The sequence below is a fragment of the Brassica napus genome, chromosome A2, assembly GCF_020379485.1.
Source record: "Brassica napus cultivar Da-Ae chromosome A2, Da-Ae, whole genome shotgun sequence".
Lineage (NCBI taxonomy): Eukaryota > Viridiplantae > Streptophyta > Magnoliopsida > Brassicales > Brassicaceae > Brassica > Brassica napus.
In genome coordinates, this window is record NC_063435.1 from 1,111,320 (window position 1) to 1,134,091 (window position 22,772).

Sequence of the window (22,772 nt, forward strand, 5' to 3'; positions counted from 1 at the left end):
CTATTACTGCTTCTGTCTCCATTAGGTTTTGAAAGTTGTAGTAAGGTTTTGCAAATCTTATTACTACCACAATGAAAACAAGACAGAAGAAGCAGTTGACAAATATTGTTTCATAGTTTGTATTTTTTTTCTTTTCTTCGGTAAACTTTTTTTTTTCTTTTTCAAGTGTACTTGTAACGGTTTCTGAGTTGTGTATTTTATGAACAATTCTGTCAAGAGGTTCATATTCAAAGCTAACAAGACACAATAGTAAAACTTGATTGATGATTAACTTGCCTGAATCTCAATGAGAACCGTGGCTATTACCTGAATGACAAGAAACCATTATTCTTTGTTGGAAAGAGACAACCTTGATTTACATAAAAATGACAAACTTGAGGCTACTACTTGAATGCTGACAATATTCTGTGTTGGAAAGAGACAAACCATTATTCTTATGTAAATCAAGTAAATCACCACCTAGAACTAGAATCAAGTATAAATTAATTGATGATTAACTTGCCTGAAACAAGATTGAAACGATCTCAAAACCTAATTTGATGAAACAAAGAAACGTATGTTTCAGTTAACGGCGACGGTTCTTTTATTTTTTTAAAGCTATTTTCCTTTTTTTTTTAAGTTTTAATATTTTTTTTTTCTTAATCCTACATGACACTTTGATTGGTGGTAATACTAGAGGTGAATTTGAGAGTTCACCATAGGGGGTGAACCCAAGTTTTGTTCTACCCATAATTGCTATAAATACATACAAAGATTCCAGCCAAGAAGATCTTTTTTACAAACACATAAACCGCATACTTTGTCACACCTGTTCAGTAATAATAATAACAAAAACATACTAACATCTATCGTGTGCTAAACTCCATATATAGTTAATTTACCGTATTATGCATTTTAATGTCCTTTAAAATAAAAATTTAACAGTTAGATTGGGTTTTGATCCCGTTCTAGTTCGTGCATATACTAAAAAGCTGAAATTGATCTTTTAATCACATGAACAAATACTGGGCCCACATGTAAAAGAACACATAGATCATTTATGGTGAAAGGCCCATAATGGGCCCATATGTAGAAAACACATGTAGTTCGGTTTGCGGTGAAAGGCCCATATGCAAAAAGTCGGTTTCTCATGCGAAACTTATAATTAACCCACGCGTATAATGGACTCGCGTTAGTTTAAAGCTTTTTTTTTAAAAACAATTTGGAAACTCAGAAAAAAAAAAAGAGAGCTTCTGGAATAGCAACCTCACGCGCGCTCAGGGAAGAAGCCCTAACTAACTAATCTCGCCGGAATCGCATCCTCGCCGTGACGTACAGACGACGAAGCTCTGCGTGGTTAGTTTCCGGGACGGAATATAGTTGTTTCCGAGCTGAAATCGAACGATTCATCCACTTAGCAATGGGGGTAAGCTTCGAGAAGTATCTTGATTTTGTTAATTGCGGTTCTAGGGTTTAGGTTGATTTGATTTCGAGGAAGTTGCTGTGTACAAGCGTTGATTGTATTGCTCCGATGCAGGTCGATCCATTCAAAGCTACGGAGACTTCGGAAACCGAGAAGGAAACCGGTGGCGATATTCCGGTGAAGGAGAAACTGACTTTTACAGCTCCGGAGAGGAAGTCCCGTCTAGGTATGAATTAGAGAGATCTGTAGCAATTGTAATCCAATGGATTGGTTTCGAGCTTAATCGTTTTTTTAATCTCAGGTTTAGATGTAAGGGCAATGGAGAAAAGGGAGAGTGCAAAGTCTCAGGGGGAGTTTAAGGTCCCCAGGAAGCCAGCAGTATCTGTTTCAGCGTCTATGGATGAGGATGATAGATCTGGTGTATCGGGAATTGATGATGGAGGAGATAACAGTCGGCCTGACCATTCCAGCAGAAGGTATAGAGATAAATCTTCAAGATCTGAGACTCCACAAGGTATTTTTTTTTATTTCTTTCTGATTTAGTTCGACATATGGCACTCATGCTCTAGATTACGATCGCCTCCTAGTTAATCCTAGTTTTTAAACTGTTATGCCTCCTTTTATGTGAATACAAACGTGAAAAGAAAGAACTCCGGTTACATTTTGTTTTGAACTATAGTTTTACCACCTTCACTAGTTTTATCTTATGCCTTATGATGTTTTTTTTGTATCGCAGAAAGTACTGTGACCACAGAGAAAGCTGCAGCTTCAGATGTAAGTCAATTTATCCAAATAATGAAATTTGATTTCTTTTTGGTCACTCGGCCAATTTTTATTCATACTGGGAACTTTAGTTTTAGTATTCTGATCTTTCTTCCACTTGTTGAAATGTAGACTCCTAGGGCATCTAGATATGAGAGAGATGATAGCAGTAGAAACCGAAACGAATATAGGTATGACAGGAGTGAAACTCCGCGGTCAAGGCAGAGAAGCACATACGATGAGATGGATCGCTACCGAGGGAGGGAGTCCTATCGCGAATCACCCCGAGATTATCACGGAGAAAAGCGCGGAAGATACAGCGTTGATAGGAGAACTCCAGGTATGCTAAAGATTGTAGAAGATTATAGTGATAACAATTTATTTATCTCCTTACAAATGTGGGTGTTTTCAAATCTTTATTTCCCAAAAGCCTGAAAATGTCATCAACACAACTTAGTGGACCTTTTCAATGGATATTAACACAAAATCATGCAGGTAGGTCAGACTGGGATGATGGAAGATGGGAATGGGAAGATAGTCCACGCGGGGATAGAGACTCTACTTACAACAAACGGCATCAGCCTTCTCCATCACCCATGTTAGGTGCAGCTTCACCAGATGCTCGTTTAGCCTCCCCTTGGCTGGATACACCACGCTCAACAAGTATGTTGTGTTTGAAATTTATTATTTATAAGTTGGTTTTATTTTAGTAGCATCCATGGGCCCAGACTAACAATGGGATTTAATTCCATGTCCTTATGCACATGTAGTGGCCTCTGCTTCTCCATGGGATATTGGTGCGCCTTCTCCTGTCCCAATCCGGGCTTCTGGGTCGTCTGTCAGATCCTCAGGCTCAAGGTATGGTGGAAGATCCAATCAACGTGCAGACTCTAGGGAAGGTGATCTGACCAAGGAGGTATGTATTCTTAGTTAGGATTAGGTCATGCCACTTGTTGTCAGATTGATCTGAAAATCTGTTTTGTTCCCGTGTTTTTGATCTGAAAATCTGTTTTGTCCCGTGTTTTAACAAGTTCTTGTCAGGCTTGCTTGAAGAATGTTGATGAGAATTATAGTTCTCTTGCTTTAAATAAATTGTTTGGTTTTAGTAATACTTGTCACATGTTGTCATGTCTTCTAAAGGGGCATCCAGATGAGGATAGATCGGAAGGAGCTGAAGAATTTAACCATGAGATCACAGACACAATGCGTCGGGAAATGGAATATCACTCGGATCTTGCATGGTAAGTATTTAATTTCCTTTAGAGGCAGGAAATTAAGCATTGGAAATTCAATAATGATTTATGAATTAAGAGTATAGTCCCATTCTTCATGTTAATTTTAGACAGTTTCCGGATTATATAAAGCTTGTTTGAACTAAATGATTGTCGTTTCACAGGTATGATACGGACGAAGGGAACTCACTGTTTGATGCTGATAGTGCATCCTTTTTTCTTGGAGATGACGCTTCTGTGCAGAAAAAGGAAGCTGAGCTGGCAAAAAGACTGGTATGTCTCTATACCAACTACACATTCTCCATGATTTTTTTATTTGATGCTGCTTGTATTTCCTATCTGTGTCTAGTCTTTTCCTTTTTGCATAAATTATGTAGTTTAATTCATTCTGACCGTCTCATCTCCCTTCACTTCTCGTGACCGAGTGTGCTCAGCTAAATTTCGCGTAATTATGTTAGTTAAGTTTCTAGGTGTTAATGCGATATGGCATGAAGCTTTTTGTTCAATGCTCCAAATTCTTCTGTATTGATATTCTGATTTTTTCTGCTTAAGAACGCAGTAGACTAAATATATTAAACACTTTATAATAACTATAATGCAGGTTAGAAGGGACGGTAGCAAAATGTCACTCGCTCAGAGTAAAAAATACTCTCAGCTTAACGCTGATAATGCCCAGTGGGAAGACCGTCAGCTTCTCAGATCTGGAGCTGTTAGAGGCACAGAAGTGCAGACCGAGTTTGATAGCGAGGAAGAACGGAAAGCAATTCTTCTTGTGCATGGTATGTAGATTACTATAATAACTCAAATTTCATGATAAAGTGACAAGGCAGATATAGGAGTTCATGTAACATACCAAGTAATACTCTATTTGTTGGGTGATTGCAGATACAAAGCCGCCTTTCCTTGATGGAAGAATCGTTTTCACAAAGCAAGCAGAGCCAGTGATGCCTATAAAGGATCCCACATCAGACATGGCTATAATTTCGCGAAAAGGATCGGGTCTTGTGAGAGAAATTCGGGAGAAACAAAGTATGCATAAATCGCGACAGCGATTTTGGGAGCTTGCAGGTTCTAACCTTGGTAATATCCTTGGTGTTGAAAAAACAGCTGAGCAGGTAATGCATCTCATGGTTTTTGGTTCTTTTCACATCATTACTGATAAGGTTGTTGAACCTAATGTGACACTGTGAACTTCTTGTAGATTGATGCCGATACTGCTGAAGTTGGTGACGAAGGTGAAGTAGACTTTAAGAACGAAGCTAAATTTGCACAGCATATGAAGAAGGGAGAAGCTGTGAGTGAATTCGCCATGTCAAAGACCATGGCACAGCAACGACAGTATCTTCCCATATTTTCTGTTAGAGATGAGTTATTACAGGTTGGTAATCTTTTCTTTAGAGTTCCCTGATACTTGGGTCACAGACTCATAATACGCTTTATTTCCTTAGGGGATTCCTTTTTCTTATTTGTCCAATGAGTAATCGTTAAGCTGTCTGCTTGTTAATGCATTGTAGGTAATAAGAGAAAACCAGGTGATAGTGGTGGTTGGAGAAACTGGTTCCGGAAAGACTACTCAGCTCACACAGGTTGCTCCCTTACTATAGTTTTTCAGGTAATACAGAATTATGAAACAATTAAATCATTGAACTTATAATTTGTTTTTTTTTTTGCTAGTATCTTCACGAGGACGGGTACACTGTAAACGGTATAGTAGGTTGCACCCAACCAAGACGTGTAGCAGCTATGAGTGTTGCAAAGAGAGTTAGTGAAGAGATGGAAACAGAGTTGGGCGATAAAGTGGGGTATGCAATTCGTTTTGAAGATGTAACTGGTCCAAATACTGTTATCAAGGTAAGGTGTTTCCAAGCTATAGACTGCTTTTTGATTATTTGTGATTTTCTGGTTTAATTGGCCTAGTAAAGCTTGGCTTGTCAAATTGTCACGCTTTTAGCATCAGCACTTCGTTATAACACCAGAAAAACTCTTCTGACACTCCATATTTCCTTCTGAAATTACAGTACATGACGGATGGAGTGCTACTGAGAGAGACACTTAAAGATTCCGACCTGGATAAGTATCGGTATGTATGCATCAACCTTTTAATAAATCACGCTTTAAACTGGTTTAAGTAGAATGATGTGCTAATCGTGTTGTGGACTCTGTATAGTGTGGTAGTGATGGATGAAGCGCATGAAAGGTCACTCAACACAGACGTCCTTTTCGGAATACTGAAAAAAGTTGTGGCTCGGCGTCGTGATTTCAAACTGATAGTCACTTCAGCGACCCTTAATGCTCAAAAGTTTTCTGATTTCTTTGGGAGGTAATTACCATCTTTCAGACAAACCCCATTTTGAATCTAATATTGAATTCTTATTTAACAATGTTTTTTGCTTTGGTAATGCAGTGTTCCAATATTCAACATTCCTGGAAGGACTTTCCCTGTCAATATTCTCTACTCTAAAAGTCCATGTGAAGACTATGTTGAAGCTGCTGTTAAACAGGCAATGACGATTCACATTACGAGCCCACCTGGGGACATTCTCATATTTATGACCGGGCAAGATGAGATTGAAGCGGCGTGCTTTTCTCTTAAGGAGAGAATGGAACAGCTGATTGCATCATCCAAGAGAGACGTCACGAACCTACTGATTCTCCCTATATACTCTCAGCTACCTGCTGACTTGCAAGCAAAAATATTCCAGAAACCAGAAGATGGAGCACGTAAATGCATTGTTGCCACCAATATCGCTGAAACATCATTGACAGTCGATGGAATATACTATGTGATTGACACAGGGTATGGAAAGATGAAGGTTTTCAATCCTAGAATGGGTATGGATGCTCTTCAGGTTTTCCCCATTAGTCGTGCTGCCTCTGATCAGCGTGCAGGAAGAGCTGGAAGGACAGGGCCGGGAACATGTTACAGGCTGTATACAGAGAGTGCATATTTAAACGAGATGTTGCCCAGTCCCGTGCCAGAGATTCAGCGAACAAATCTGGGTAACGTTGTGTTGTTGTTGAAGTCACTGAAAATAGACAACTTGCTAGAGTTTGATTTCATGGACCCACCTCCACAAGAGAACATACTGAACTCTATGTACCAGCTTTGGGTCTTGGGCGCTCTCAGCAATGTCGGAGGATTAACTGATCTCGGGTGGAAGATGGTGGAGTTCCCCTTGGATCCACCTCTTGCAAAGATGCTCTTAATGGGTGAACGGCTTGACTGCATAGACGAGGTCTTGACGATCGTCTCAATGCTTTCAGTACCTTCAGTGTTCTTCAGACCGAAAGAGAGAGCAGAAGAGAGCGACGCCGCGAGGGAGAAGTTTTTCGTGCCGGAGTCTGATCACCTGACGCTACTGAACGTGTATAAGCAATGGAAAGAGCATGACTACAGAGGAGACTGGTGCAATGACCATTATCTGCAAGTCAAAGGTCTGAGGAAAGCCAGAGAAGTAAGATCCCAGCTTCTGGATATCCTCAAGCAACTCAAGATACCGCTCAAGTCGTGTGGGCCAGATTGGGATATCGTGAGAAAAGCCATATGCTCAGCGTATTTCCACAACTCGGCTAGATTAAAAGGTGTGGGAGAGTACGTGAACTGTAGAACTGGGATGCCTTGCCATTTGCACCCGAGCAGTGCACTGTATGGTCTAGGATACACGCCTGATTACGTGGTGTATCATGAACTGATCTTAACCACTAAGGAGTACATGCAGTGTGCTACATCTGTGGAGCCGCATTGGCTGGCTGAGTTGGGACCTATGTTTTTCTCGGTCAAGGACTCGGATACATCGATGCTGGAGCATAAAAAGAAGCAGAAGGAAGAGAAAACAGCGATGGAGGAAGAGATGGAGAAGCTGAGAAGAGATCAGGCGGAGGCGGAGGTGAGAAGCAAAGAGAGAGAGAAGAGGAAAAGGGCAAAGCAGCAGCAACAGGTTTCTGGTCCTGGCATGAAGAAAGGCACCACTTACCTCAGGCCTAAGAAGTTTGGTCTCTAAAACATTGTAGTAATCTTATTTGTTCGAATACGTGAAACACCAAAGACCCACCACCTGTTTGGTATTGTAAACTTTTTCTTACAAAACAAAAACAGAAGCAAAAGATCGAGCAAACTGTAATCAACTTGTGTCATACTTGATTTTAATGCGTCTTGTCATTTGATGATATTTATGAGTTTTTCAACTTAATTCCGAATCTTATTGTAATGACATGTGCCACCAAAGACAACATGTTCTGATTTTAATGCGTCTTGTCATTTAATGATATATTGATATTCATGAGTTTTTCAACTTAATTCCGAATGTGATTTTACTGACATGTTCTGTTTTGTAAACGTTTACCAAAAAAAAAAAAAAAAACAGAACCAAAATATATCAAATTTATCATTAGTTGAAATTCATGAGCTTTCCAAGTTATCTCCGAATCTGATTTTAATGACATATTTTGTTGACACTCATGGGTTTTCCAAATTTATTTATTTTTATTATTTATCTATTTAGTTGTACAAGAAAATAATATGTTTACTGAAAAGAGCTGCTTCATCTACATGCTGATCCTATCTACAGTTGCTACATCTCATCCCGTCTCTGAAACATTCTACATTTATATGAAATCTGATGGATTTTACAATGCTTAAGACCCTAATTTCCAAATCCAGCTACTGTAGTTATGTGGTCACACAAAGGTCATTTATAAAATCCTCCCCTAAACAAAATACAGTTTGCTTTATCCATACAAGTTTCCAAATCTCCATCATCCATTCACATTTGCCACCACCATCTACACCTCTTAGCCAGTCCAGTCCAATGCCCTGACTCCATCATCTGCGTTTTTGCCAAAAAAATAAAAAAAATCTCAGCCACATTATTACTTCAATTCAACAGAAAGTATGAATCTAAGAGCAGTAAGAAAGATGTGAAACCTGAGGAGAGTTAGAAGGGGGCCCTATCAAATATTACCGCTTTCCCCATCTGACATTTCTTCAAGCCTTGCAATTGCATCCACAAGAGCTTGCTCATGATCCTACCATTGCCAAATTAAAATATAGTCAGCTTCTCTTTTCATGATACCAAGGAGTAAAAGACAAGTCTCAACACTACATGTATGAATATGGTTCTTACTCTTAGCACTTTCTTTGCCTTCTCTACCTCTGCTGGGTTGGGATTAACGGATCTAAACACTTTTTCTACCTGTGAAAATATTTTATAAAGTATATACTCAGACCGTTAACAACTGAGAACATTCAATCCACAAAATCTAAAACTTGTAAATGGTACCTCTTTTATTAGTGTCTCAGTGTGGAGTATTTCAATATCGCCTAAAGCTTTCTTCCCAACGCCATTCTGTGCCTTGTGCTGCTGTATCTTCATGCTTCCTCTACCTCTACCAATAGCTTGGCCTGCGGGACCACCACGAGCCATGGCCTTTGTACTTCCACGGCCTTGCCCAGGATGTCCTCCTTTACGAGAAACCCCAGCATCCTCACCTTCCCATCTGATATCTCCCGGAGATATCTATGACATATATATATATATAGAAACACCAGTCAGAATCCAAGAACCATCAAGATCATAAACAAACAAATAGAATAAGAAAACATTTCATGGCATCTCCCAATTGTTATTACCTCTTTAAGATTTACCCATTCCCAAGTTTCATTCAGAGTGTTCATGTCATACACTAAAGCATGCCTCCCCTTATCAATATTTAACAAAGGAAAAAAATATATAATATCAGAAAATGGAGGTCTGGCACTAAAATACTAATATATATATATATGTGTGTAAATGTTAGTCAAGTAAGATACCTCAGCGGCTTTGTAGTCAGTTATAACAGCTTCATAGAAGTTGTTGTCCTCAGGCCACTTTGTCCATACCTTCTTCCCAACCAACGGATCTGGTTCATTTGTTACTGTGCCTGGCTGGGGCCTTCCAGCAATGCCTGTAGCTGGGAACTGCATCGACTTTATCACTTAGTCAGTGGAGAATTTAAGAGCAAGAGTCCGATTAGTAAGAGAGTCACGCAGCGTTAGGACTTACTGTCTTTGGCTTCTTGGTCTTTGGACCTGGTGGAGGACCTCCTCTTCTTAGCGCAGCAGATGAAGATGGCTGCATTGATGGGTGCATAGCAGGAGATGGCGCACCCATAGCTAACGAGGCGATTGGTTGTGATGTCTTTTGCTTCTTACGTGATCCTGAAACAGCTGGACTCGGAGCATTATCATGAACCATCTGAGGAGCACCGGACTGAAAGCTGTTCCCCTTTCTCCATTCCCTGACATGGTTTAAGTTAACCTCATTAGCTTAAACGTTGCTTTTGATTAACTGAAGACATATATAGAAAAACAAACCTTATTCGCCTGATCATTTCATCAGCATTAACCCTTGATAACAGCTCTCTGTGTTCCTCATCAGACACCCGAAGTTCTTTTCTGAGTTCAGTGATCAAACTTTCTTTCTCCTGAATATTTTTAGATGGTTAAGTTACATAAGCATGGGGATAGTAATGAAGAAGAGAAGCAAAATAAGTACCCAGGTAATAGCATCAGACTGGGCTTTAAAAGCACGGAGTATTGAGCTGTAGGCTTCTTGCTCAATGAGATGAATTTGAGTTTCCATGTCATTGTGCACCCTTGACAAAGGAGCAGTGTTGAGAACTGAAGGTCTGCCATTACCAGCTGGTCTCCCGCTTCTCTGATATCTACTTGGAGGAAGGTCATCATCCGTACCTGAGTTCCCACAGACAGCAACCAAATATACAAACAAAACATAGTAAATCATTTTGACAAATCCAAATAAAATAAACTAAGAATGAATTATTCTAAAAGCATGGAACACAATTACAACAAAAACATCACATTGTTAACAGCAGAAAGAGAAAGACAAAACAACTTCAAAAGAAGACAAAGACTCACCACTACTATCAGAAGGTCGGTAATCCATTTGGTGTCCTTTCTCCGATGATGCTTCACAGGGGAAGCTAATAAATCATAAAAACGTGGTATGAGTCCTGTCTAGTTACACCAAAGCACGAGCTGCAATAACCAAGAAAAAAAAAAAGCAAAAAACTTTAAACGGAGGATAAGGCCAACACACTCACTCTTCAACAGAGTAAACCAAAGCCTTCACAGTACAAACAAAGACACAGTTCTTAAACTCGAGCTCAATAAACCAAACACACCTAACAAAATCAAGAAAACTTGATACAAGAATTAAACTTTCTCTAAACCCTAATTGGCGATGGAACCAAGAACACAACAACGCTACCTCCTCAGATAAACAAAGCTCGAATTGCCCAGAAAGAATGCAATATCAAAAAAGCAAATACCTTTTTTCGTAACTTTGGATCTACTCTCCGAAAATTCGATCAGCAATGGAGAAAAATTACTCCCGAGAGGTCATAGATTTGAGCTAAGACAAATCAGAAGATCCCGAACAAGGAAGAAACTTTCTCACGCGCAATTCGATTTCAGGGAAACGTTGGATCTTTCGGAAGCTGAAACTACACAATTGCTTGACAAACCGTGAAGGATTTTTCCGAGAAATCTATTGAGTCGCGGACGTGAAACCGACAATATTTTTGCCCTAATTTTTTTCCCCAGTTTGATAGATTTGGTTTGAGTTACACCAAACGCTGTCGTTTCGCTTTTCACTTCGTTATGTCTTTCGGTTCTGTCTTAAATCCGGTTTACTTTGTATTTTTGGTACGCTTTCTTACCATCACAATTAACAGAAAATCCAAACCGGTAAAAGAAAAAAATCATCGTAACTTTTCAAGTAATCCATCTGAAAATATCGTAAAATACGGTTTTATTTACCAACAGGAATCAGTTTTGGTAAGTGAACCGACATTGTGAAGCCGGTCTGAAGCAGACAAACCATGGAAGCCGGTTGGGTCCAAAAATTAAATTCAACAGAACTTGAAACAACGGCAAAGCCCCAACACACCTGAAGATGAGTTATTGAAACCCTTGAAAAAGCTGCGCTCTTGGACACTGGAAACGAAAGAAAACAAACATGGATCAAATGGGTCCAAGGGTATATAATACAGGAGGTATCAAAGTTGCTTACAGTTTCATTGTTTATCTTTCTGGTTGAGAAAAAACGCAAACCACGCTTTATATATGTATGGTTGCAAACTTTTAATGCATTGTAGTGACATGAAAACTTTGGTATTTTCACTAATTTTTTTTTTTTTTTACTTGAATAAAGATTCGTGTACATATAAATATACATTAACAGAGCCCAGACAAAGAGACCCGATCGAAATGACAAAAGGTCTATAGCTTCTCGTTTCTCTTAGTGAGCTGAATTATAGCAAAATAAAAAAAAATGGAGTGTTCAAGCACCAACGAACCAAGTGATCTGAGCTTCATCTCCAAACACAAGCTCCTGAGCTCACATTCTGTGAACAGAGAGGATCACACAACACGGTCAAAGCATAAATCAAAGATCTCAGGAAAAGCTAAAATGTCTAACCTCTCGATAGCACGAGGAGTAATGGGAACAACACCAGAAGGTGTCACAAGGGCATCGATCATAACATCATTCGGCGTTACAGGAATACCTCCATCCTCAAGAATCTGAGGCGAATATGACAATGCAACTGTAATTTGAACAAAAAAAACAATGATTAGCTAATCTTTCTATTGACAACATTCCCTAGTATCAGTTTGATTGTAGCCTATACTCATAAGTGGATTGCTCCAGCCCTTATCCTTTGCACGGTCCTCATATCTCTTCAAGAAAGTGTCGTAGTAGCTTTTCTCCCACATAAACAAGTAGAAAAGGTTAAATGTTACCCTAGTATGAATCTCTATCACTAAGATCAAAAGAAGGTCAAATGCAAACTTACCCACCCCCACGACCTAAACGTCGCCCACATCTGTCAAACGCAAGACCTGGCAAGATGAATAGATCGATTGGTTCATCTGCTTGCAACACTGTCCATAGAAGAAAACACAAAGTGACATCTCTATCCCGTGTGATAATACTTATAATGTGGTGGAAGCATAGGAAAAAAAAAAGAAGGAGGCTACCATCTTCACGCTCATTCCCTAGAGCATCAACGAGAGCTGGTTCCAAAATGTTCATAGAGTTTGCAATGAGGTCATCCATATGAGATATGTGCAGCATACGCATGTTACTCTTCTTATCCTCTACCCATGGGACATATAGCTTTTTCGCTCCCATTGTATTTGAATCTAAATAATAAAATTAGAAGAAAAAATGACATTAAAAGTAGGAAGCTATCTAATTTTTCCTAATAGTAAGGTACATAACATTAAACCAATCACTAATCTTGATTAAGCAATAATGATTAAGTTCTTATCAATATTAGTAGTAGTACCAGGATGTTGGAGAATCTTGGACAGGATTCTTGAAGTGTCGACTTCGTTGAGAGACTTGCAGCTAATGTAAGCACACAGTCTCCGACATGATTTGAACCAAGGAGCTTCGAGAACAGTGTTCTGAATTGCATCATCTACGACCAATCAAGATTTATTAATATTTGTTTCCAAGGAAATGAAATTAAGTTAAAAAGGATTGAACCTTGTTGGGTGCGGAGAGAAGGGTTCATGGCTTTTAATGATTTGCGGACGGTGGAACGCACGACACGTTTCTGCTTGAAAATGGAATCGAGCTCCTCTTGGCTTTTGCTGGTGGTGCTCATGGCGACGGTGGTTGATAATCTGGAAACGGGTCGGGTCGAGATCTTGGGGAAGAAGAAGAAGATTGATGATGATGATGATCTTTCAAGTGTTGCTGTCGGGATACAAAAGACTCGAGCTCCAATCATTTCATTACAAAAGCTTTGTTGGAACCTCCAAAAGCCCACACTCGAAATCTACTGTAATTAACTGAGTAGACAGGGCTGCTGGTTCGGATTATTCGGTTAGTTTGGATCGATAGAAATTTTACAAAAATAAACCGAAAATCGATACCACACTCGAAATCTACTGTACGTAACTAAGTACATAGGACCGCTAGTTCGGGTTATTCAGTTAGTTCGGATCGGTTAGTTTGGATCGGTAGAAATTTTACAAAAATAAACCGAAAGCCGATACCACACTCGAAATATATTGTACGTAACTAAGTACATAGGGCTGCTGGTTCGGGTTATTCAGTTAGTTCGGATCGGTTAGTTTGAATCGATAGAAATTTCACAAAAATAAACCAAAAGCCGATACCACACTCGAAATCTACTGTACGTAACTAAGTACATAGGGCCGTTGGTTCGGGTTATTCAGTTAGTTCGGGTCGGTTAGTTTAGATCGGTAGAAATTTCATAAAAATAAACTGAAAGCTGATACCACACTCGAAATCTATTGTACGTAACTGATTAAGTACATAGGGCTGCTGGTTCGGGTTATTCAGTTAGTTCGGGTCAGTTAGTTTGGATCGTAGAAATTTTACCGAAATAAATCAAAAGCCGATACCACACTCGAAATCTATTGTATGTAACTGACTAAGTACATATGGCTGCTTGTTCCGGTTATTCAGTTAGTTCGGGTCGGTTAGTTTGGATTGGTAGAAATTTCACCGAAATAAACAGAAAATACTCAGTTCAGTTTAGTTTTCGGTTAGTTCAGTTAATTTTGGTTTAAACTTTTGAAAAAATTGATTAGTTTTGATTATTTTGGTAATTTGATTCAAAAATCCAATTAAGATTAGTACTGTTTGAATTTTTTTTTAAAGAAAATCCGATTACCGAACCGAAACAAACCAAACCAAACCGAAAATCAATTTTTTTTAGTTGCCAAACTGAACTAAACTAACTGGACTTCTCGGGTCAGTTCTGTTCGGCAAGTTTAAATCAGGTTTATACCCATATGTAATGTTACTCGTCAAACCAAACTGAACCGGTAACCGAGTTGATTATGAAGAGCTCTCCAAACCAAACGAAAACCGAAAATTCTGGTCCGGTTCAAATTCGCAAAGCTACATTTCATTCTTGTGTTCTAGTGGGCTTTTTACCAACGGCACGGCCCGTATCACCTCCAAACCAGCCCATAATGGCCCATTAAATTATTTTGAAACTCAAAAAAAAAAAAAATCAAATTCGAAAATATACATCTCCCTCCCTCCCGAGGGAAAACATTTTTGGCTCCAAACTCGAAAACATTTTCACAAAAAAAAAAAAAGCGCCTACGAGCTTTTGGTTGTTATAAACAATCTCTTCCCCAACTCCAAAATGAAAATCTCCAAATCGCTCAAACTCCACCGCTCCAATCCACCGTCGAATCTCCTCCTCGTCCGTCGTCCGTCATCGATCTCAAACCTTCCACCTATGGAGAACAATCTTAAGCGCCAGCGAACAACACGCGTCGCCGGAAGAAGCTCCAAGCGCGGCCGGGAGACGTACGCGGTTTCGATAATCACTCAGATCACCGAGATCGAGGAAGAAGAAACAGATCTCGTCGTCGCGATCAGCCGCCACGTGGATGTTCTTAACTCCAGCTTCTCAGATGCGGGAGATGTCAAAGGAGCTGCTGCTGCTCTCTCCTCCCTCGCTAAAACTGGTACCGTAACTGTTTGAATCGATGCAGATCTGTGATTCTACTTAGCGATTGATTTGTTCTAGCTCAGATTAGGCGAGATCTAGATTGTTTTTTGATTCGTAACTGTTTGTATTAGACGAAAACGTGGAGATGATGGTGGAGAACGGAGCGATTCCCGCTTTGGTTAGAAACTTGGAATCGCCATGGTCTTTAGCAATCAGCGGGAACGTTGCCAAGTCTTGTGATCATAAGCTGGAGAAAGATTGTGCTGTTTCACTTGGACTCATTGCTGCTAATCAGGTAACACTTGTGAATATCATTTACTGCTTCTTGCACTGATGTTTTTTACTAACGTTAGCTTTATCTGTTAAATAGCCTGCTTACCAGCAGCTAATTGTAGATGCTGGGGTTATAGCTCCGACTGTGAAGTTGTTGAAGAGAAGAGGGGTTTGTATTGGGTGCATGGAAGCTAATGCTGTTCTTAGGAGAGCAGCTGATATCATCACTAATATTGCTCATGATAATCCAAGGATTAAAACTAATATAAGGTACGGTTTAGTGTTTGATGATCCTTATGCTTTTTTTGGTCTTGGCTATAAGTTGTTTTCACTTGACAGGGTTGAAGGTGGCATTCCACCACTTGTTGAGCTTTTGGATTTTCCGGATGTTAAGGTACAGAGGGCGGCTGCTGGGGCCTTGCGTACAGTTTCTTTTAGAAATGATGAGAACAAGAACCAAGTATGTTTTGCTTTTGATGATGCTTTGTTTGAGCTTATGAGAGGCATGTTTCTTACATAAAAAAACATTTGTGTAGATTGTGGAGTTGAACGCTTTGCCCACGCTTGTATTGATGCTTCAGTCAGAAGATCCTTCTGTGCATGGCGAATCGGTTGGTTCTTTTATCTTGCTTTGGATTTTTGGAATTGGTTTGCTATGTTTAGTTCCTTCTAATATACTATTGAAATATCAGATTGGGGCAATTGGAAATCTTGTCCACTCATCTCCTGACATCAAGAAAGATGTTATCCGCGCTGGTGCCTTGCAACCAGTAATCGGTCTACTTAGGTATGCTTATTTTCTTTATTCTGTTTTTCTACTTCTGCTGAAAATAGATGTTTACTCTTGATGTTGTGAAACATCTTTTGTAACTGTTTCTGCTTGCTATGATATCTGCTACAGCTCACCTTGCTTGGAGACACAGAGAGAAGCAGCATTGTTAATTGGTCAATTTGCTGCGCCTGATTCAGACTGCAAGGTATAAGTTTGTCTCTTTCTTGACATTGTTGTGCTCTAATCTGAATATATGCTCACTCAAACTCTTTTGTTTTGACGATATCAAAAGGATGGATTCAGAGTAAAGAAAACGTACTAAAACATAAATGGCAATATGATTATGCAGGTGCACATTGCCCAGAGAGGTGCCATTACACCATTAATTAAGATGCTTGAGTCATCAGATGAGCAGGTCACGGAAATGGCAGCGTTTGCTCTTGGTCGTTTGGCCCAGGTAGTTATGTTTTTGAATAAGCATGTGAATCTTTTTGACGCTTTGTGTCATAAGAACAATGGTTGTAATTTGTTTGCTTAGAGCATAACTTAATTCGCATATATCAATGCTTTGAATGTCGCAGGACACACACAATCAGGCTGGGATTGGGCAAAGAGGAGGCATTATTTCACTATTAAATCTTCTTGATGTGAAAACTGGATCTGTGCAACACAACGCTGCCTTTGCTTTGTATGGCCTTGCAGATAATGAGGTAAACTAATCTCATAATGAATCGTTTTCAATACATCTACACTTTTTGCTAACTATAAATAACAATGGTTAATTAATTTTTCGTAAACAGGAAAATGTAGCAGATTTCATAAAGACTGGAGGTATTCAAAAGCTTCAAGACGACAACTTCACCGTTCAAGTATGCATTTCGCTGCTTATGTTTGCAAAAACAATATTATAGGCTTTCCAAATTCTAAATTGCAAGTCTTCTCTTTGCAGCCGACTAGGGACTGTGTTGTGAGGACATTGAAGAGGCTAGAGAACAAGATTCATGGACCTGTGAGTACCTATCTGTTAGACCGTCTGGTTCTTATAAGTATGGCCTTGGTTCTAGAGTCCCTTAATGTCATACTCTTCTTTCAGGTACTAAACCAACTATTATATCTAATGAAAACCACTGAGAAGAATATACAAATGCGAATTGCTTTGGCTCTTGCACATCTTTGTGACCCTAAAGATGGAAAATTAATTTTCATCGATAACAGTGGTAATATTCTCATCTCAAAATTCATCAGTTTTTCTTTTCTTGTCGATTTTTTTCTGTTCCTGATCAATCGACTATTATTTATGCTATGTTATACAGGAATGGAGTTTTTGTTGGAGCCTCTATACATCTCAAGCATGAAACAGCAGAAGTATAGCGCAAGAGCTTTATTCGAATTAGCTACAAAAGCTACATCCTTTGCACCAGAGGACTCAGCTCCTTCCTCACCCACACAGCGGGTAAGAAATTTTCATTACTTCTTTCAATTATAAAAATATAATTTCTGATTTGAGGTCTTGACTTGTTATTGGCTGTAATACTGAAGGCGTTTTTGGGTGAGGAATTCGTGAACAACCCTACTTTGTCCGATGTCACATTCCTGATCGATGGTAAAACATTTAATCCCTTCTATGTTTATGTTAAATCTACCTGTGATCACACTTTTTACTGAGTGTTTGCATGGCATATATTAGGTAAACAATTCTTTGCTCACAAGATTTGCTTGGTAGCTTCCTCTGATATATTTCGTGCAATGTTTGATGGCCTTTACAAGGTAACCTTCTTAATAAATTATTGTGCTACCCATTTCATGATACAAAGTATCAATCAACTAACTTGAGAATTGGTTTTAGGAACGCAACGCCCAAAATGTGGAGATCCCAAATATAAGCTGGGAAGTGTTTGAGCTTATGATGAGGTAAAGTTCTATAAAATCAAACATTTTGAATACTTACCATTATAATAAGCTAAGAATCTAAAGCATAAAATGCAATGGTGCAGATTCATATACACAGGAAAAATCAACATCACAAAATACTTGGCTCAAGATCTGCTTGTAGCAGCTGATCAGTATCTTCTCGAAGGTCTCAAGCGGCTTTGTGAGTACACAATCGCGCAGGTAAATACACAAAACCAACTTCTTATTCTTCTCCTTGTCAGAGTGGCTTGTCTATGTGTATAACTAAATGGACTCCTCTAATGTTGGTGCAGGACATCTGTGTGGAAAACATACCGTTCATGTACGACTTAGCAGATACATTCAATGCGTCAGCCTTAAGACGAGCATGCACTCTCTTCGTTCTTGAGCATTACACTAAGCTCAGCTCTGAACTGTGGTATGCAAAAAATCATTACATCATTTATACAATGAAATAACTTTTCTTTTACTTAATCAGGTTTTATGTTCTTATTTTCTTACGCAGGTTTCCCATGTTCATAAAGAAAATAATACCAGAAATCCGGAGCTACATCACTGATATTCTCAGACGGCCAGTCCAAGCTAGCAGCTAGTCCAACCATTGTATAAAAAAGATTCTTTTTTGGTTAGATAACTGGTCTATATTTTGTAACTGCTATATGCTAAATTCAATAATATCAAGAGGCCTCAAAGTCAGTGTTCTTTATTCTTTATAAATAACTTTTGCTGATATCTCAGAAAACAAACAAGACCACCTGAATAGAAAAGGTTGCTTTGTAAATGAATATCTCGTCAATATAGTGGAGAATCAATTGTTTCAACTCTAAGAAGAGGAAAATTTGTAGGCTTATGATTCTCTTAGAACCATGAAGTAGTATTTGTTTTTAGCCTTTGTGCTAATCTTGAGATTCTTAGTGAGTATCTATCTTATTAAAACTCAAGTACAAAATTGGAGTGTTTGGAGACTTGAATATGACTATTAAAAAATTTGGAGTGTTTGGAAACATAGATTGCAGTCTTTAAAAAAAAATATTTTTGTTTGAAAACAAAGATAGTAGTATTAAGAAAAAAAGTAATGGGCTTATGTTTTTAAAAAAAATTGAAAGTTATCTAGACCAATTTTAAAATATACCAAAATGGGTCAATCTAATTGCCTAAATTTTTTTTTCTAAACTAACCATAAAACAAAATTTAAACTTTCTATACATATTTCAAATCAAAATAATAATTCAAAGTTGATTTATATCAAAAATTGATTCACAAATATACATATATTCAAAAATGGATTTTTACTAAACTACTTTTCAATAACCATTATAAAAAATATTGTCAATATATATAAGAAAAATATAATACAAATCCCAATTTGAAATACCAACTCAAATTATAGTTTTTATATTTCATATTAAGTTTTCAAAATAAAATATATGTAATTATTTATATGATGGTATGTATAAAATACTATTAAATAAATGATTACTTATATGATGGTACATATAAAATACGATTAATTATATGATGACAAAATACGATATATAATAATGACTAGGGATGGGCTTTTGGGTATCCATACGGGTTTGGTTCTGATAGGTTTGCATTTCGGGTTTTCGGAGTCAAAGATTTCAGTCTTATTAGAATGTTTCTAAATTTTGGTTTGAGTTCGATTTGGATCTTTGGGGGTTTGGTTCGGGTTTGGATAACTAATTTAAATTATTTCTAAAGTTTTAAATCATTATATATTTTAAATTTCTCAAAATGTATAAATAAAATAATATATTACGTATAAATTTGAATAACATATGTCATAATACTTAAGCTTAACATATCAATTGGCTTGATTTAAAATTTTGGATATGAAATCAATAATTATTTTAAGTATTTTTGGTGATTTGAATATATTTTAACTATTTCAGATATTTACTTTTGACTATCTATATATATTTTCAAGTATTTAAACCAATTTAAAAGTATCATTCTTGATGTTTTATATACGTTAAATCTAAAAATAATTAATATATATAAGTATATAAATCTATTTTTAGATAAATTCGGATACCCAAATACTTCAGTTCAGATCAGATTCGGTTCTCTAAATAACAAAATTTTGAATAATTAGAATATTTAATCAATTTATGTTCGGGTTTGGTACTATATTTTGGATCGGTATCGGTTATCTTCCTCGGATTCATTTTTCCAAATCCTAATAATTACATGAAAAACAAATATCAACATATTTTTTAAAATATACACCCGCGCAGGCGCGCGGGTCAAAGTCTAGTTAGTTCTTATACCACACTCACAAAAATGTTATATTTCATTTTGCTCCACCACAAATTGTGGTGGGCCAGTATTAAAAGTGAAAGCCCAATATTATGCTTTCTCGACAGGGCTTTGTAAAGGCCCAAACTTGTGCTCTCAGACAGAACCATTGTGGTTCGAATAAGACTATTCTAAGCAGCCATTGATTTGCTTCCTCTAATTCCTCTCGTCACGTTCTCCATTTTTGGGGTTGTTTCCTCTACGCTCACCAAGATCTTCAATTGCCTACCTCTTTCTCTCTTTCAAGGTACTTCTTCTCTTCCTCAATTACACAATTATCATGCCAAATCGATTAGCATTCGAGTCAACTGTGTAAGTACGTTTCGTTCTTCATCTGTTTCCTTGAAATGGTTTATCCTACAGTGCCTGAAATTGCCATCATTGTTTCGTTCTTTGATATTTAAATCGAATTTAGAATTAGATTTTCTGTGATTGGATCATTTAATCCAATCACTAGTGGTGTTCATCTTTGTTTGTTGAAAGTTATTTAGCTCAAATCCATCGTTCTTGAACCAAGTTGTTTGTTTTGATCTAGATGCATCCATGTAATCCCTTATCCCACTATAAAAGTTCAATTCTTTAATTAATTAATTAATATTTTGTATTCAGATTCATAATTTTTTTTAATCAGCTAGATTATCTTGTTTTGTATGATGTATACAAAATACTCATGATTTTTTAATTTGATTTTAGTTAATCTTACATTGTTCTGAGTGTTTGTTCTTTAATCTATGTTTTTTTTTTTATAAGATTCTTTAATGGTAAAAGCATATAAACAAGAGCATGTCTACAAGCATCCATGGGAGCGGGTGAGTGCTGCCTCATGGAGGAAGTTCGCTGACCCTGAAAACAAACGCATCCTTTCTCATATCCTCGAAGTCGACACCTTGAACCGCAAACTCGACACTGACACCGGGAAGCTCCACACCACACGTGCCCTCACCATTCACGCTCCCGGTCCATGGTTCCTTCACAGGATCATAGGCCAGGACATTTGTCACTGTGTTGAATCAACGGTTGTCGATGGCAAGTCACGTTCTATGCAGGTTATCTTCCCCTTCTCTATGCTTAGATTAGTGTGTGGATTAGCTTATATTGCACTAGTGTTGGTGAAACATTAGTCTCAAAAGATGCTTAACTATTTTGTTTTCGTTTTTTCTTTTCTTTTTGGTTATGGTTCAGCTTACGACAAAGAATATTACTCTGAAAAAGTTCATTGAAGTGGAGGAGAGGATAAGGTACGATCCTCATCCAGAAAATCCATCGGCCTGGACGGTTTGCAGCCAGGAGACAAGCATTCGGATCAAGCCCTTGTCGGCTCTGGCCTCAATGGCTGAGAAAGTTGAGCAGAAGTGCGCCGAGAAGTTCATGCAAAACAGCGTGAAAGGGCGAGAGGTTATGGAGAGGATTTGTAGGTATATGGAAGCAGAGTCCGCTCCTGTCTAAAAGATCCAAAACTTTTTTAAGATTCCAGTATCTTGGCTTTTGGCTTTTGTAGTAATTCAAGAGGACTATTGGTAGTAATAATATCTATAAGACAGTTATGATCAAGCTGCTGTTTTTTTTTCTTTTATCAGCTACTTCTCTTGTTTGTTTTAGCAACGAATGTTGTTGAGCTCAGGAGCTTTCTATCCAATTTTGATTCTAGTTATCTGAACCAATGCAATCGTTTCGTTACAAGTCCTACCTTCTTATCCATTTACGGCTATGCCACAAAGTGCTGATACTTGACTAAGGAATATAGTATGAGAGTTTTGGTGGTATTATATGCAATTGTCAAAGTATGGGAGGGAGTACAAAGGAGTTCAAACCTGGTTATGTTTAAAGACGAGCGTGCAGAGGTCTTGTGCCCTGGCTTGTGATATATTGGTGTAAGGAAATACCCGGAACTTTCCATTGGCCATAGACGTTAGTGTTAGCTGAGCATCACTCACCATGCATTGCCTTCTAGCTTTATTTTTATGACTATTTATTATAGTTTTGACACATTTTAAAATGTTATTATTCTTATTAAAATGTATACTAAAATTGCATATTTAACCTTTTATGTGTGAAACTAGATTAAGATCCGCGCTTTACGCATGATGAACATTATATATAAATTATTTTTACGTATTATATATTCTTTTACCTATAATAAAATAACAAAAATAAATTAAATAGTTAAAAATTCAGTAACTATTATGTATATAATTAAATTAATGCGAACACATAAATAAATTTTATTAATCCAAACAAACACTTTTTTTTATTTTATATGATATATAATTAAATTTAAATGATATTAAATTTAAATTCGACAAAAAAAGATATCTATTAAATAATATATTCTATTCATATTTTTTTGATTATTTGTATTTTTTTATAACAAATACTTTAAATCACGAATAACAAAATTTTCATTGTGGAATATTTAATAGTTTAATAATTTATAATTTTAATAATTTAGTAATTTATAATTTATAACAAAAAAAAATCAATGCATGAAAAGTTTAAAAATTGAATATTAAGTTGTCATACAAAGCTTTTATCAAAAAATAATTTGTTCAAATCAAAATTTAATTAAAATATTTATGTATGTTTATATGGTACA

The 22,772-nt window shown here is 37.4% G+C and overlaps 5 protein-coding genes across 12 annotated transcripts; 3 read left to right on the plus strand and 2 right to left on the minus strand.

Moving 5' to 3' along the window:
- Positions 1-1,166: 1,166 nt before the first annotated feature.
- Positions 1,167-7,586, plus strand: LOC106383948 (pre-mRNA-splicing factor ATP-dependent RNA helicase DEAH7). 2 transcript variants are annotated; one of them, XM_013823995.3, is made up of 17 exons: positions 1,167-1,405; positions 1,517-1,628; positions 1,704-1,916; positions 2,139-2,176; positions 2,297-2,504; positions 2,660-2,827; positions 2,935-3,080; positions 3,305-3,405; positions 3,561-3,669; positions 3,998-4,175; positions 4,282-4,511; positions 4,598-4,774; positions 4,911-4,982; positions 5,071-5,247; positions 5,415-5,476; positions 5,564-5,716; positions 5,801-7,586. In XM_013823995.3, the coding sequence occupies exons 1-17, from the start codon at positions 1,400-1,402 to the stop codon at positions 7,395-7,397; spliced, it is 3,747 nt and encodes a 1,248-aa protein (XP_013679449.2). In that variant the 5' UTR covers positions 1,167-1,399; the 3' UTR covers positions 7,398-7,586. The 2 variants fall into 2 exon arrangements, with proteins under 2 accessions (XP_013679449.2, XP_013679452.2); XM_013823998.3 differs by lacking the exon at positions 1,167-1,405 and having other exon boundaries at positions 1,511-1,628.
- Positions 7,587-7,982: 396 nt separating this feature from the next.
- LOC106383963 (protein EMSY-LIKE 3-like) lies at positions 7,983-11,002 on the minus strand. 6 transcript variants are annotated; one of them, XM_022698778.2, is made up of 11 exons: positions 10,726-10,999; positions 10,313-10,377; positions 9,930-10,126; positions 9,749-9,858; positions 9,438-9,672; positions 9,206-9,361; positions 9,026-9,094; positions 8,676-8,912; positions 8,520-8,588; positions 8,321-8,421; positions 7,983-8,222 (listed from the first exon to the last, which is right to left on the minus strand). In XM_022698778.2, the coding sequence occupies exons 2-10, from the start codon at positions 10,338-10,340 to the stop codon at positions 8,347-8,349; spliced, it is 1,176 nt and encodes a 391-aa protein (XP_022554499.1). In that variant the 5' UTR covers positions 10,341-10,377; positions 10,726-10,999; the 3' UTR covers positions 7,983-8,222; positions 8,321-8,346. The 6 variants fall into 6 exon arrangements, with proteins under 6 accessions (XP_022554499.1, XP_013679460.1, XP_048603934.1 ...); XM_013824006.3 differs by having other exon boundaries at positions 10,313-10,432; positions 10,726-10,998; XM_048747977.1 differs by having other exon boundaries at positions 9,206-9,352; positions 10,726-10,997.
- A 570-nt stretch (positions 11,003-11,572) lies between these two features.
- Positions 11,573-13,245, minus strand: LOC106383978 (5-formyltetrahydrofolate cyclo-ligase, mitochondrial-like). 2 transcript variants are annotated; one of them, XM_013824023.3, is made up of 7 exons: positions 12,951-13,244; positions 12,748-12,882; positions 12,437-12,601; positions 12,253-12,340; positions 12,088-12,158; positions 11,877-12,003; positions 11,573-11,802 (listed from the first exon to the last, which is right to left on the minus strand). In XM_013824023.3, exons 1-7 carry the CDS (start codon positions 13,195-13,197, stop codon positions 11,796-11,798), a joined length of 840 nt encoding a protein of 279 aa, XP_013679477.1. In that variant the 5' UTR covers positions 13,198-13,244; the 3' UTR covers positions 11,573-11,795. The 2 variants fall into 2 exon arrangements, with proteins under 2 accessions (XP_013679477.1, XP_013679474.1); XM_013824020.3 differs by having other exon boundaries at positions 12,253-12,601; positions 12,951-13,245.
- Positions 13,246-14,510: 1,265 nt separating this feature from the next.
- On the plus strand, positions 14,511-18,552 carry LOC106383991 (ARMADILLO BTB ARABIDOPSIS PROTEIN 1). The gene is made up of 19 exons (XM_013824029.3): positions 14,511-14,920; positions 15,036-15,199; positions 15,275-15,447; positions 15,517-15,637; positions 15,714-15,788; positions 15,870-15,964; positions 16,079-16,154; positions 16,299-16,406; positions 16,531-16,659; positions 16,750-16,818; positions 16,899-16,958; positions 17,043-17,166; positions 17,263-17,402; positions 17,489-17,552; positions 17,637-17,716; positions 17,796-17,860; positions 17,944-18,061; positions 18,154-18,278; positions 18,366-18,552. The coding sequence occupies exons 1-19, from the start codon at positions 14,593-14,595 to the stop codon at positions 18,451-18,453; spliced, it is 2,202 nt and encodes a 733-aa protein (XP_013679483.1). The 5' UTR covers positions 14,511-14,592; the 3' UTR covers positions 18,454-18,552.
- Positions 18,553-20,261: 1,709 nt separating this feature from the next.
- Positions 20,262-21,730, plus strand: LOC106384000 (protein slowmo homolog). The gene is made up of 3 exons (XM_013824036.3): positions 20,262-20,426; positions 20,930-21,225; positions 21,362-21,730. Exons 2-3 carry the CDS (start codon positions 20,938-20,940, stop codon positions 21,623-21,625), a joined length of 552 nt encoding a protein of 183 aa, XP_013679490.1. The 5' UTR covers positions 20,262-20,426; positions 20,930-20,937; the 3' UTR covers positions 21,626-21,730.
- Positions 21,731-22,772: the final 1,042 nt, after the last annotated feature.